The sequence below is a fragment of the Gossypium hirsutum genome, chromosome D06, assembly GCF_007990345.1.
Source record: "Gossypium hirsutum isolate 1008001.06 chromosome D06, Gossypium_hirsutum_v2.1, whole genome shotgun sequence".
NCBI lineage: Eukaryota > Viridiplantae > Streptophyta > Magnoliopsida > Malvales > Malvaceae > Gossypium > Gossypium hirsutum.
The window spans coordinates 38,832,602-38,848,335 of record NC_053442.1 but is presented as its reverse complement, the minus strand read 5'-3'; the positions used below and the strand labels follow the sequence as shown (position 1 = coordinate 38,848,335).

General features: G+C 34.9%; 1 protein-coding gene and 1 long non-coding RNA gene across 2 annotated transcripts; both read left to right on the top strand.

The window, feature by feature from the left end:
- The first annotated feature begins 9,764 nt into the window (after window positions 1-9,764).
- Window positions 9,765-12,103, top strand: LOC107902051 (uncharacterized). Its single transcript, XM_016828312.2, has 3 exons — window positions 9,765-10,377; window positions 11,205-11,311; window positions 11,412-12,103. The coding sequence occupies exons 1-2, from the start codon at window positions 9,999-10,001 to the stop codon at window positions 11,276-11,278; spliced, it is 453 nt and encodes a 150-aa protein (XP_016683801.1). The 5' UTR covers window positions 9,765-9,998; the 3' UTR covers window positions 11,279-11,311; window positions 11,412-12,103.
- LOC121218293 (uncharacterized) lies at window positions 10,384-11,153 on the top strand. Its single transcript, XR_005914520.1, has 2 exons — window positions 10,384-10,946; window positions 11,047-11,153. It is a non-coding gene; the product is annotated as an uncharacterized lncRNA (long non-coding RNA).
- Window positions 12,104-15,734: the final 3,631 nt, after the last annotated feature.

The following is a 15,734-nucleotide window of genomic DNA, read 5'->3' as shown; positions in this document are numbered from 1 at the left end:
ATATCAAGATTTCAAATCTTGGAAATCTTGGTCCAAGAAACTAAATCTTGCAGCCAAAGCGCATTGGATCTCCGTTACGAGCATCAACGAACCAATTTCAGTGGAGATGGACTACAAGCCCAAGTTCTTGAAGGCAAGGCCCAATAAGAGGATTCCAAGCCCAACCAAGAAGTCAAACCATACTTAGTTGAAAATCAAGCCAAATTGTTAAAGTGGCCCAATTTGTAAAATTTTAATTGTTCAATTTAATTTTTAGACTTTAGGAGTATTACATGTAAAAATTCGGCCCAAGCAGCCCATTAAAATGACTTGGCCGAATTTCCCTCTTAAATTTGTTAATTAGGTTTTTTTTAGTTTTCCTAATGAGATTAGGAAATAGTTATAAGGCCTATTTATAGGCATGGCTGGCCACCCTTGTTACACACATTACAATACATTAAAATTTCAAATTTTTGCTGAGTAAAAATTCTCTTAGAGTTTTCTCCAAGAATCCTCTCTTGAGTTTCTTTAGAAGTAGTTTTAACAATCTTTTTGATTGTGGGAGCCATCCTCAGCCTTCTTCTTGCCATTGTTCTTCATTGGAGGGGAGATTAAAGCCGTTTGAAGGGAGTTGTAAAATCTTTCGGGATTTCAAGGCTTCTTAGGACTTTATCTTTATTTTCTTGCTGTTCAATCTCTTTTAAATTTCTGCTTGTGTCGATTTTTATTAGCTAATTTGCTTGCTGTTCTTGTTGCGTTTCAGCCTTTCTAAAACTCCAAGATCTGATTCGGCACTTCCTTGGATATAAGGAAACGTTTTTGATTTCACAAAAACCCTTTTTTTCTTGCCGTCCAATCCCTAAAATTAGTTTCAATTGATTTCGTAATATGTTTTAATTTATTTGCTGTTTTGTGTTCTTTGATAGATTCGGCTAATTGGAAGTTAATCTTGGGGCTTAATTTCGTGTTCTTGGTTGTTCTTTATTGATTTGGGGATTTTTAGTTTCCAGATCTAATTGATTCTAATTAAGTTTTGTTGTTTCGTTTCAGATCCAAACGTTTAGAATTTTCGTAGGAGTTTTCCGTGACTTGACAACTCGATCTTGGTTTGCACACAACCCTCTATCATTTGGTATCAGATTTTGGGCGTTTTGGGTGTTCTTGGTTGATTTCTAAACTGATCTCTATTTTTTAAACTACAAATAGCAGTTTTACCCAGAAAAATTTTTCGAAAAAAATTCATTTGAGTGGGTAAACATTGTCCGATTGATCTGAAATTTTACATACATATTTGTGGCACTATGATTGAATATAAAAAAAATATTTCCCGCAAAAAATTCAGTTGAAAAAGTCAAAAAAATTCAAAAAGATGAAATCCAATAAAAAATTAAAAAAAGATTCAGCGGGTTGAGTTTGGTGCCCAAACTTTCCAGATCAAAAATTAAATATTTAAGGATATTCAATATTTAATTTCATGATTTTTGAAGATCAGGAACACCTCAAACGAAGTTGTCAAGTTACTCCGCAATTTTTCGGGTTTTTCAATTTCAGCAATTTTATTGATTCTTAGCTGTAGGTTTTCATTTGTTTGCTTTTTATTCTCCATTTACAATATCTAACACCTTCTTATTTCTTGTGTTAATAGGATTTAAACGTGTGCACAATTCTTCCTCGGTGCAACACGAATCAATTTGTGTCTCGTCAGTTTTTGGCATCCTAGTGCAAATTAGGACTCTTTGGTAGTTTTGGTTCATACACTTTCTAATTGGTTGATATAGACTCTATTAAAGAACTCATAAGACTGAATTCTACCTCATTGAGAATTTGATTTTTCTTTTTGAGTGATTAACGGTGAGATTTGCAAATTTTCCTTTTTGAGTGTTGAGTGTTTGTTTTGCAGGTTGTTGAAAATGTCTAGGATTGGTCAAGGTGATAATAATCATAATGATTTCTACGACACATACAAAATTCTAACAACATCTAGACGAACAGGCTGCCTTACTCAGAACTTTGACTGCTACTTTAAATGAGGTACGATTGAATCAAAAGCCTCAATATCGAGATCCAATTAAAGAGGATGTGGATAACCAGCCTCGTGCTCATAGGCACGCTCCTAGACGTGTCCCTAGAACTGACTATGGCGTTCATTATTGCGGACAACCCTCTTTGGCAAAACCAAAGAGCGAGCAGCAACGAGAACATCTCTTTCATACTCGCTGCCATGTACAAGGTAAGCTTTGTAGAGTTATTATTGATGGTGAAAGTTGCTCGAACATAGCCAGCATGACGATGGTGGAAAAAATTTGCTTAACCACTACCAAGCATCCACAACCTTATCAACTACAAGGGCTTAGCAACGAAGGCCAATTTAAGGTCACTTAACAAGTGCGCATCGCCTTTTCTATCGGCAAGTATCAAGACGAAGTCGTGTGCGACGTAGTGCTTATTCAAGCCTGCCATTTGTTGCTAGGAGAACCATGGCAAAGGGATCGAAAGGTCACCCACGATGGTCGTACCAATAGGTATTCTTTCAAGCATCAAGGAAGGAAAGTCACCTTAGTGCCGCTCACTCCGGAACAAGTTCATGAGGACCAAATCAAACTGAAAACTTTTGTTGTTAAAACAAGTAAGGAAAAAGAAAAAGGAGAAGAGAAAAATAAAAGTGAAAATGAAGAAAATGAAAATGAAAAGGGCGAAAAGGAAAGCGAGAGAGAAACAAAATAAAATGTGAATAAAGTGAGTGAAAAAGAGAGAGAGCTTAAACAATGAATGAGTGAAGAAGAAGAGAATGCTCAAACACAAGGGAGGAATATTTTTGCTAACCCCCATTCGAAATCGCCTTGTGATTTCTCTTTGTTTCAGGTTTGCAAGATTCCACTCATGGACAGGTTCCAGCTTTATTACCCTTCTACTGAGAGACGTTTTCAATTGATTGAACAAGGTAAAACTGATCCTCGTTTTCCCACCTCTAATGGTAAGCAAGGTGAAGTTTCTCTATTCTCTAAACAACTTCATTCAACTCGTATTGATGACTTTGCTCTTGACTTGAATTTTGAAAAGGTACTGTATGTTATTGTCGATAATTTCCATTCTTGGATTGATGACATTTTAATTTACTCAACAACATTAAATGATCATGTTTTCCATGTTAGAATAGTTTTAGACATTCTAAGAGCTGAAAAATTGTTTGCCAACCTTGATAAATGCACATTTTGTTGTGATAAGCTAATATTTTTAGGTTTCATAAGTAGTGCTCAAGGTATTCATGTCGATGAGGACAAAGTTAAGGCAACCAAGGAGTGGCCAACTTCTAAATCGATAACTGAGGTGAGATCTTTCCATGGTTTAGCTAGTTTTTATAGAAGATTTGTGAAAGGTTTCTCCAGTATTTCTGAGCTGGTGAAATTCTTACACGAGAAGGCTAGGCAGTGGATAGCCAAAACAAATGACATCAACACCAACAAAGCAAACAAGAGGAGCAAACGAATTGTCTTTGAACCCGGAGATTGGGTTTGGGTCCATATGAGGAAAGAACGATTTCCTACAAAAAGAAAGACTAAGTTGGACCCATGGGGCGATGGGCCTTTCCAAGTACTCGAGCGGATCAACTACAATGCCTATAAAATTGATCTACCTGGTGAGTATAATGTAAGTTCCACTTTTAATGTGGCTGACTTGTCCCCATGTGATTTTTCAGATTCGAGGACGAATCTTTTTGAGGAAGGGGGGAATGATATGAGTCACAAAGGCCCAACCCAAGCTCAAGAACGTGATGGGCTCAAATTACCATAAGGCCCAATAACGAGGTCAAAGGCCCGACAAATGCGTTCCAAACTAAATGGGACCATTCAGGAATTTGTTAGCAAGGCCTTAGATGCGTACACGAAAGAAAGAGAAAATCAAGATTCACTTTCTTGTTTTCAAGAAAATCAAGAAACCGAATCTTGGCCCAATCTTACTGTTTGAAGCGATTTCAAGAATCAAGAAAATCAAGATTTCAAATCATGGAAATATTGGTCCAAGAAACCGAATCTTACAGCCAAAGCGCATTGGAGATGGACTACAAGCCCAAGTTCTTGAAGGCAAGGCCCAATAAGAGGATTCCAAGCCCAACCAAGAAGTCAAACCATACTTAGTTAAAAATCAGGCCAAATAGTTAAAGTGGCCCAATTTGTAAAAATTTTAATTGTTTAATTTAATTTTTAGACTTTAGGAGTATTATATGTAAAAATTCGGCCCAAGCAGCCCATTAAAATGACTTGGCCGAATTTCCCTCTTAAATTTGTTAATTAGGTTTTTTTTTAGTTTTCCTAATGAGATTAGGAAATAGTTATAAGGCCTATTTATAGGCATGGCCGGCCACCCTTGTTCCACACATTATAATACATTAAAATTTCAGATTTTTGCTGAGTAAAAATTCTCTTAGATTTTTCTCCAAGAATTCTCTCTTGAGTTTCTTTAGAAGTAGTTTTAACAATCTTTTTGATTGTGGGAGTCATCCTCAGCCTTCTTCTTGCCATTGTTCTTCATTGGAGGGGAGATTAGAGCCGTTTGAAGAGAGTTGTGAAATATTTCGGGATTTCAAGGCTTCTTAGGACTTTATCTTTATTTTCTTGCTGTTCAATCTCTTTTAAATTTCTTCTTGTGTGGATTTTTATTAGCTAATTTGTTTGCAATTCTTGTTGCATTTCTGCCTTTCTAAAACTCCAAGATCTGATTCGGCACTTACGTGGACATAAGGAAACGTTTTTGATTTAACAAAAACCCCTCTATTCTTGCCGTCCAATCCCTAGAATTAGTTTCAATTAATTTCGTAATCTGTTTTAATTTATTTGCTGTTTTGTGTTCTTTGATAGATTTGGCTGATTGGAAGCTAATCTTGGGGCTTAATTTTGTGTTCTTGGCTTCCAAGAACATCTATTCATAAGTGTTTTGATTCTTGGATGTTCTTTATTGATTTGGGTATTTTTAGTTTCCAGATCTAATTGATTCTCATTAAGTTTTGTTGTTTCATTTCAGACGTTTAGAGTTTTCGTAGGAGTTTCCAGTAACTTGACAACTCAATCTTTTCCGCGCGCAACCCTCTATCAGATCCCTAGATGTGATCACCGATTTTAATTTTTCGCTACGCCATGGGGTGTACCGATGTTCTTACATCTCCTGCAGCCGAAACTTCCAAAGGGTGATCCCAATGTTTCACATCCTGGCAGACTTCCCCATGAATTTTGTCCTAATGAATTACACCGTGTTTAATGTCTTGATAGACTATACTAGTTGCCATAGTCAAGATATGGTCTAACACATTATGCCTCTTTTAAAATGTCGACCCGTAAGACCTGACCGTCGTCGCTGTGTCACCCTATAGAGCCTATTACCATTGTCTCGATGATGCTCTATGGAACATAAATATCATTGTCACAATGTCATCCTAAAGGACCTGTTTCACATTTCACCTTGATGCTCAAACACTGAAGTGTCCCCCTCCTTACAAGGCTTAGAGCATCGCACATCATGGTTTGCTCCCAACAATCCCGAATGGGAGAACCTTAGTGGGATCCCAATTTCCCAATTCATCTATCCATTTCTTCATTTTTCCATTTCTAACATTGATGCTCAACACCGCAGTATCCCCTCTGCAAGGTCCAAAGCTTTATAATTCACGGTTTGCACTCAGCAATATCTTATGATGGTATCTAACAGAATCACCCTATTCCCAACTTAACTTCACCTAACCCGTCCATAATTTTTCCCATCGCAAAATTCATACAATGCTCAAGCATATCATACAATTTATCATTTAGCAATCATCATGCTAGATTATCTAACAGCCATAAGTAAGGTACAAAAACTTACCTTACTTTGTTATCCTTGACAACTTAGCTTGTCCAAGTACTAGAGTCTCTTTTGTCCTGGTAGTCAAGCATGACAACCATTTATTGGTTAAACTAAATGTGTTCAACACTTAAAACCCAGAATCCATAATTATTCAGAAGCTTTAAAAGTTCTTACTCTACCTATTTTATTCAATCCAAAAATTTAGAAGGATAAGAAAACTTACCCATTTCCCAATTTCTCTACTTCCAGATTCCAAATCACACAACGACTGCAACATATAGAACTTCCCCCGGCTACATCCTCTTCTTCTTTAGATCAACTAAAGAAGACGATGCTTAGAGAAAAATATTTAGGAAACAGAACTGAGAGGGATTTTCATTTCCACCCACACACCTATATGTATACTCCATTAACACGGTCTCTATAAACCATTGCCGCCACTCAATCTTAATCATTTTGTCTCCCACCATGGAACTAGTTAGTTCCACACTAACCGAACCAAGATTGAGATCCAACTAATTGAAATTTGGCTACTAAGATTTTTGAATTTCCCATTGAGGTCCGATAATTCACTGATTTTTCTAATTCAATCCTAAATTTTCCCTAGATTTTGGTTTAATATGATACCCGAGTGTTACCAAAAGTTACCTTACAGGCCATTGTGGCATTATCAACTACAGTGGTAGAATATATGGCTATCACAGAGGCTCTGAAAGAGGTCATTTGGTTAAAAGGTCTATTCGTGGAACTAGTTGATAAAAATTACATGACTATTGTATATTGCAATAGCCAAAGTGTCATACATTTCACCAAAGATTGGATGCATCACGAAAGAACAAAGCATATAGATATTTGGTACCACTTTGTTCGAGAGGTGATCGCTTAAGAAGATGTTCATATTCACAAAATCGGCACAGAAAACTATTGGGACCACTGGTACGCCCCGTGGCACAGTGAAAATATTATTTCGGCGTTCCACAACCAAGGATCCATGTACGAGGAACGAATTGGGTTGAAATAGGGTTGAAAATATACCTTTTTTACTGAAAACATTGAAAGGATGTTGCTAATTTAATGTCGATTCCAAGTAACAATGAAAACGTCCTGACCTCTACGTAGTCCACCTCGTCAAAAACGAACAACCACTTTCTCTTGAACTTTTCAGAGAGAATTAAAAATAGTTTCTAGACTTTTAAATTATTAAATTGGTAACCTTAACACACTAAGGAATTATCATCATTTTATCCTCTTTGATATCACATATTAAAAAGGAAAACTAGGATTATTCCTTTATTAATAGAGAAGGAAAATGGAAAGTTAGAAAAAAAAAGAATTATATTCTTTCCAAAAAAAATATTAATTTACATGTCTTTTATATTTTGACCGAAATTAATTAATATAACTATTTATATTAATAAATTCGGTAAAATATATACAATTAATATTTTGTATGAATTAAATTCATATATTAATCATATTTATATTCTCTATTTGTGTACAACAAGTTTGTACATATAATGTGTTTAATGTTTAGCTATCAAATTAAATTAATTCAACAATTAATTTAATTCATGTGGCAACTAAATACAATACCAAATGTATTGGGATTTTTTTCATTTCAACTATAAGATGTGATCTTATAGGCTCTTGTAACGTTGGTAGTAATACTAGAACGTTTCTAACATTACAAGTAATGAGTGACATCTAGTAATGCATTATTGTCACCCAAGTTAGAAGAAGTCATGATTCGACATAACCTTTCTATGATAATCTTTTCATGTATGATATCCTTTTATCCTTAATATCTAGACTGGAAACAAGTCATAGAATAATCATACTTGTATAGTTCAATCTCAAATTTCTTGATTTTTTTAGTAAACTACAATAAACAAATAAGTGTGATATATCATATCAACTTATTCGAGCATGACCATGCATTTCTAGTCTCACTCCATCAAGAGGCCTAAGATATTGCTCCCATTATGTAGGAGGGATAAATCCTATCTTGATCAACCATATCCCACTACATGGATTGTTATATATCCAACATCAGTCTTTATAGTACAACCTGTTACGGTAGACGTTTTGACTGTATCAAAATATATGACTCACAATGTTGGGACAATGATAATCTCAAGTTTGAGGATCATATACATAGTTATCACTATGAGTAATATTGAGACAATTACATAATAATCCAAGAAACATACTCATAATGGGCCAGTCCAATACGTTGTTCTCTAACACATACTCATGTATTGATTTTGACATCCCTATGTCAATGACAATTCTTTCACATCAATCAATTACACATTAGTCTCAATGCATTATTATTGTCCAAGCCCACAATAATACTTAACTAAGGACCTTTTTAAGAATAATCATATTTTCTTAAGGCTTTATTACAATTCAGTTTATTTATATACACAAAAAAAACTGAAATAATAGCGGCAATGCCTTATATTAATAAATAAGGTAAAACGAGTATGTGATTACAATCATCTCATGATTGGTCTTTGAATATACTCTAACAAAAATAACCCAACATGCATGACGACAAAAAGTCTTCCAATTTCCAAGTTAAAGCATTGCTTAGATTTGGTAAGCATTCAACAAAGATCGAGTTAGGCCTCTTATGGGGCTTGATAAAATAGGCATTTCAAAAATACGAGTCAAGATGGAGATTTATGGAGTGTGCCTCACATTTCGGATGAAACATAATTGACAACGTGACGAGGAAAAGCCAATGTCCCGATGAGGCGACACACCACATCCCAATGAGAAGAACCTATCATCTCAATGACGTGACGAGTGATTCCTGATGAGCCGATAGCGGCGTCACGACGTGGCAATGTGTTCCCTACTCAACTAGGCTTTTTCTCCTAGTTAAACTTTGTTACCTTTTCCCAGTCTAACTCTGATTATTTTAGGGATTTATTAGTCATATTTTTACACGAATTGCAACCTATAAATAGACATTTCAGTAACCCTAGATTGTTTAGAATAACAACAAAATTAAGAGAGTTTGTGAGAATTTCGGGAAAGCTTTATATTTTGCGTTTGGGGTTTGTTTGTTTCTCCATCTTGTGCTCCTAGTTTAGGTTTTTCCATTTTAGTGAAGTTTTCTTTGCCTGTGGCTTTTTATTCTTTTCAAAGGGATTTTTCTACGTAAATATTTGTGTCCAATTTTCTCGTTTTTCATTCTTATTCGTTGCATAATTCAAGTTTAACCCAACAAAAAGAAATAACAAACTTAATGAAAATCGAAGGATGAACTAACCTAAGCTAATATGTCTAGCACTTTCATTCAAAATATAATCTTTTTTACTATGATGTGAAAACATTGGGAGCATGTTCTAGTTGTGAAGATTTGCATTAAATAAAGTTATAGCCAAGGCATGAGTTGCTTTATTAGCTTCCTTGCGTGCCCAATAAAAAGACACATTATTGAATTGATTTTTAAGGAAAACACATCTCTTATAATTAAACCAAAATTTGGCAAATCTAACACCTACAAAGATAAAGCTCGATAAACTTCTAAATAGTTTGTTTCAATCTCCACCTTATAGATCCTAAAAGTATTTAACCATGAAAAAATATATCTAATGTCGGAAGCCTTTCCTTTGCCATTTCGAAGTATTGCTTTATAACCTCATTCATTTCTCGATCGACCAACAATTGCATTAGTGTTGCATTTTAGCCAGGTTACAACGAGAAAGGTCCACCTTTTAGTGCATACAAACTTTACTAATTGTAATAAATTTTAGTCCTTATTTGAGCAAGTCCAAAAAGGTGTGGTATTTAGTTGATCAATTTGAAAAGTTTAGCGTGCCGGTTTAAAAAGGTTCAATTATATTTTGAAAGATTTGATACTTGTGTGAATACGAAGTCAAAGGTTTATGAAACATTTAGCCCTATATTTTCTAATAAAATAAAATTGTAAATGGATCGCAGGCCACCAGCCTAGAGTTAGGCTGAATCCAAACCAAAATTTACACAGTCCAACCCCAATCTCTCTCCACCTTTCGTTTCTTCAAATTCTACCACGTTCTTATTTGCTCTTTATAATTAAAAATTTGTAAGCGAATACTTTCCTAGCACTCTCTTTATGCATCAATCGAATTCCCCACACACTCTCTCCAAATAAAAAATCAAGAATCTAAGAAATTCGATTCACCATATTCATGGCCCGTTCCCTTTCTCAATCCGTTCTCAAGCTCCGCCTAATCACCAAACCTCACCCTTCTTCCTCTCGTCTCCTTGCCGTCCGAACCCAATCCAACCAACCCAACCCTTCCGACTCCTCCGATGCTTCATACGATTCTTCCTCTGATCCGCTCCTGCGGAAACTTGAAGACGCCATCCACCGGATCATCGTTCGCCGTTCCGCTCCCGATTGGCTCCCTTTCATTCCCGGATCCTCTTACTGGGTCCCGCCGTCCACGGCCCAATCTTACGGCCTTGCCCAGCTTGTTGAGAAATTGGCGAACCCGTTGACCTCGGAGGAATCCATGTCCACCACTTCCGCCCGAGGCTGGCCCTCCTCTGACTATTTCATCAAAGGTAATTTCAATTGCCAATTCCTCTGTAATTTTGATTTATTTTCCCCTTTCAATTTTGTTGTGGGTTCTATTTTTAAGTAATGGGAAAAACTTACCTTTACAATGAATAAAATTAAAATTTTAAGAACGCATTGCTATAAAAATATAACTAGACTTCCGCCAATTTAACTATAAGGCGTGCTTAATTTGATTTTGTCTTTCTGACCGGAAGATACTTGTTCGTTAATTTGCATCGGGCATCTCTGTCAATAAGATTTCGCCATTGTTTTAGTGCTGTTGAAATTTAGTGCTTGAGAAGTTACTATTAGGATTTAAGTAGTAAACTCAACAGTAGTTAAGCACTTGCTTTTCTAATGGAGAGAAAACACCTTCGTATCCTGTAAATTGTACCTTATTATCGCTGTTTTTTGTGTACAAATGCAATTCAAACGAGTCATTTGAAATTCCCGACTAACTTTTTTGCTTCTGAATGTACCATTCTGCATCTCTTTGTGCTTCGCAATGTTTTCCCAAGGTCTGCGGGTAGTAGGATTTCTGTAGAAGGTTTGAAGCTTAATTGGCTTTCAGGATGTATGTATTTTTGGTGTTCCTTCTTGTTATATTTATATTATACCTAATAATTGACAGAATATTTTAGGATTAAGTTATATGGTTGCTGTGCCCATGACAGCTGTTAGAAAGGGTTGTGGAGAAAGATTTCTCCTCCAAACAGCTTTCATCGAGAACGTGCATAAGATCCCTTTTCCTTTTACTAAATACTTATGAATGGCAATGAACCAAAAAAGAACTTATGAATGGGAGATTGTAATATTCTCCACCACGTTACAGGTGGATCCCCGCATCCAGTGGAGGTAGACTTAATATCAAATACTTCGTCTAAATCCGAGGATGAAGAAGGATGAAGCCATGGCCTATTCCTGATAATAGCAGCTGGGGTGAGTTAAAATTTGCCTCTGAAGAGAGGGTTTATTAACTGCTTTTATGAACTTGATTATTGATTATTTGTTGGCTGATGAGATTTGCTGGTTCTTCTAGAATTCCAAAATTGCTGGTGGTGGATTAAGAAGTAGATTTGTTGGCAGGATATTTTAAATCAGATTGGAGGAGCTGTTGAGATGCAATGTATCATGTAAGCTGTGGAGCCTAAATAAATTGTTTTTATACTCACAGCGGAAATCTTATGTATTTTAAAGAGGTAGTACTTCATCTGAGTTATGTGCATCGATTGTTGCTCTGATTTTCATCTTTCTTAAGAGTATACTTTTTGGGACATGGTGGGGATATGACCATTGATCCTTCAAATACTTGGGAAAACTTCTTATCCGACATGCTCAAGTCCAAGTAACATAGTGTAGCATCTCATGTCAAGGTACTAAGTTTCAAATCTTTCACAGCTTAAGTCTTTATGTATTTTAAGGAGTGGACTAGTTCTTTTGAGTTAGATTACCACGTGCAGCTCCCCATTCGATGTCTATAGTCCTGTAACTGCGACTCATGGTGTTGAGTACCCTTTGTAAATTCTCGAATCTTGTGATTTTGGATTGTAATATTCTTCTTAGTTTCACTTTACCTACTTGCAACTTTATTTTGTTCTGGTACGTGTGATCATAGGAATAGGAGGTAGTCTTTTTCTAATAGCATGAATGGCGTTTATTCATCTCAACTATAGATTACAGTTTGTTGTAAGCGATAGTTTACCTCTACAATATACAAGAAATGTTATTTAAGCCCTACCGTGTACATAAAAACTCTTTTTTTCTCCTTTTTTTCAGTTTAATTCGATATTTATCGATTGAATCGATTTATTTTCTGGTTCATTGGAATTTCGAACAGACCGCAGATTCCTTATTGAGGTTCAAGTGGCAAATCAGTTCAGCTTTTCTCTTAACATTTTCACGAGTTAATAAAATTTTAAGTTTCTTTTTGGACACTCTAAAATATGATTTGTCTTATTTAGGTCACTTCAAATTTATTTTTCTCAATTTAGTCACTTCAAATAAATAAAAATTGCAAATTAGTCGCTATAGTTAATTTTCTATTTCGATGTGAAGACAATTGTGAGCGAGGATTGCTCTAGATTTGGACTTCAATAAATTTATTTATGAGCATTCTCTTATCTTTATCTTCTATTCTTTTATTTATCTTTTGTTAATCTTCTATTCTTTTATTTATCTTTTGTTAATTTTACCAATTGATGTTTGTATTAATATTAGAATAGATTATTGTCTTTGTTTATATCTTACATGATTGGATAATTAAATTGATTTATTTGTTAAGTAATTATTTATCGAAAATTGGTTGTCTATTCAAGAGTATCAATACCAAATTGATATTTTGACTCCCTTCATTTTTGAAAATACAGAGGTATCGTTCTAAAAGCCTTAATATCGATATATGTGCTTCAGGTTACAAAAATTCAACATATAAGAGTGTTTAAATCATTCAAACTTTGTCCCTAAGCATCATGTTTCATTCACCTAGTCACATATGCATCAAAATGTCTAAACAATAAACCAAACACCACGTCCAAGTTCAAAAGCTTCCCAAACATATGCAATATACAAATAATCCCCAATACGTCTTAATAAACCGATATAAATGTCTACCACATTGTCTTTTTATTCCCTAGAGCTAGAATAAGCAAAACACCTATTGTAATGAGTAAAAATCGCTTGGATCATTCCCTCAATGGCCACACCTCTCAGACTGGGAATGCAATTACTCTGCAAATGAAAAAATAGAGTGGGTGAGCTTAACAAGCTCAGTAAATGCCTAGAACAACCACTATGCAAACAAGTCGTCACACATCAACCAAACAACATACATCATATTCCCAAAACATCATTAACTAAGTGTCATGATTCACATATTTAGTCATATTCCATGCATTCTTTTACACCTTATTTATACGAACGTTTAGGCATACATATATCAATTTTCCGACACACATCAATCACATATAAGCACATGTAATTACATTTAGTCACATTAGTCACAGTGTATGATAATTTGGCTCTTGAGTTTATGAAATATAAAGTGGATTCTATCACCACACATCACATACACAGGTCTCCCAACACACCACACATAGACTCGTAAAGTCAAACATATCCCATAAGCGAAGCATATAGCTAACGCTCTCCAAACACCACACATATATATCTCAGTGAATGGAGCTTGGCTCACATTACCTTATCTCTCCAAAACTGTCATTGGGCCTCCGCGCCCCATATATCACAATCACAAATAAGTGAGTACTCACAATCTTATGGCATGTAAAGTATATCCAATGGTTCATTAAGTCACTAATGTCATCAAATATTACTCACTGATTATCCGCACGTGTTCATCGCATAGTCATATCATTAGCACATTATACACACTGTCACATGGCATGAATAACATGCCCTCATATTTATCGTCACAACAGTCATCCCAACATGTTCATATTTCATCACATCATAATCTTTTTTATCACAAATCAAAAACATATTTATCACAAATTTAGCATACGTAAAAGAACACTTACGCTCGGAATTTAGAGAAGGGGTTTAGGATACCTTTAAATTCTCAAATACATAACGAATCGCTTACAAGAAACTACTCCAAAACACTTACTGAAATGTTCATTTTCGTCGAAAAATTGAAAGCTTAGACAAGCTTCCCTTTGTCGTTATCTCTATTCCTTGAAGGTCCTAACAACTCTGACACTTTAACAATGCAAACCACACATATTCAGTCAATAACTCACCTCAAACAACCACAAACACAAGCCTAAGCTACATTCTTTTCTGACCAAAAACCTTTTGCACAACAAACTTAAAATTTGAATAACTCAGTCTACGCTTAATCTTTTTGCATGAAAAGAATTCCATTCATCTACATATTCATCTATAACTAATTATCAACCATTAAACTTCACAAAACTGCGCGTTTTAAGGTATCAAAATACAAGATTTGGCCATTACAACGAAAATTCATTAAAACCAGAGAAATCCTTAACAAAACTTCAAAGTTACTTTAGAAATCTTGTAATTAGGTTAAAACCAATTGAAAAACACTTTAAAACCAAGTTTTTATCCACAAACTTAAAATTCACCATTAAAGACCCGATTTTCAGCTTTTACCTAAAACATGCATTTTAATGGCTAAAAATTCAGTTTAAAGAGCCAAATGACATTTAAATATAATAGGAAAACATTTGGTTACCTTGAGCATAAGAAAATCGAGCTTTCACTCAAACTCGAAAAACTCACGTTTTGAAGAAGATAATGAAGATGGTGGAATTCTTGGGTGATTTTCTTGGTTTTAATGGAGATTTTCCTGAAATAAAATAGGGAATGGAGGTTTATTAGGTTGATTTTAAAAAATTGGTTTAATTCTTCATAAAGACTCATAGCTTCGACTCTTTTACAATTTAGTCTTTTTTCTAAAATTAATGACATTAAAAACTCGTTTAAAAAAATTGACTTAACTTTATTAAAACCATTGTCGTAAGTATTATCGAGTACCAACCTTACGAAATTATGAGCTCATATATGCCAAAGTTTCTAAAATACCCCTAAAAATCCTAGGCCTTATTTTGGGATGTGACAATGTCTATCTCCGGAGTTGTCTAAAGAGGTCCGTCGAGACTAAAAACACAAATCTCTGAAAGGACAAGTCCATGGCCATAGCACCGAAGGACCATATCATGTAAGACCATAACTGTAACACCTTAAAACCCAGCCTAGAACTTTCGACCGGATCATGAAGGTCACATTGATCACCGAAGTGATATAAAAGTAATTTACAAACAAAGGCGTGTTTAAAACTCATTTACAAAACAATTTGCTAAAAACGAACTAAGTCGTTTAACAATGTAAGATTTAAAACAGATATTAAATGGCATTAAAACATTTAGGAAATAATGATATGGTGTATCAATTTACGAAAGTCCAAAATCAAACTTATACAAAAGTTCTTATAATTAATTATAGTCTAAAACAGTTCACAAATCAAGATTTGAAGAATCACTTTATTTGATTAATTCAAAGATGATCCATCTAAGACCTCTAGCTGCCAAGTCCAACTTCAGAACACGAGAGTACTTGAAAGGGTGAAAGCTAAAGGGGTGAGCTATGCGAGCTTAGAGTGAGTCCGAAACAGGAAAAAGACGGAGTAATTCAACTTATACTCCAGTAAAGCATATGTTTACAAACCATATACAAATATCTCAAACGGCAATCCAACATACGAAAAATTACCATTAACAAACTGAACACATTTATATTGTCATTCCAAACACTCATGTAATCCAATCATAACAAACTATTCAAAACATTTCATACATGTCCCAAAGATCGTACAAACAGACAT

Coding starts and splice junctions, on each gene's coding strand:
- LOC107902051 (XM_016828312.2), top strand. CDS start 9,999: ATGGCCCGTTCCCTTTCTCAATCCGTTCTCAAGCTCCGCCTAATCACC. Junction 10,378..11,204: donor CTCTGACTATTTCATCAAAG/GTAATTTCAATT, acceptor ACCACGTTACAG/GTGGATCCCCGCATCCAGTG.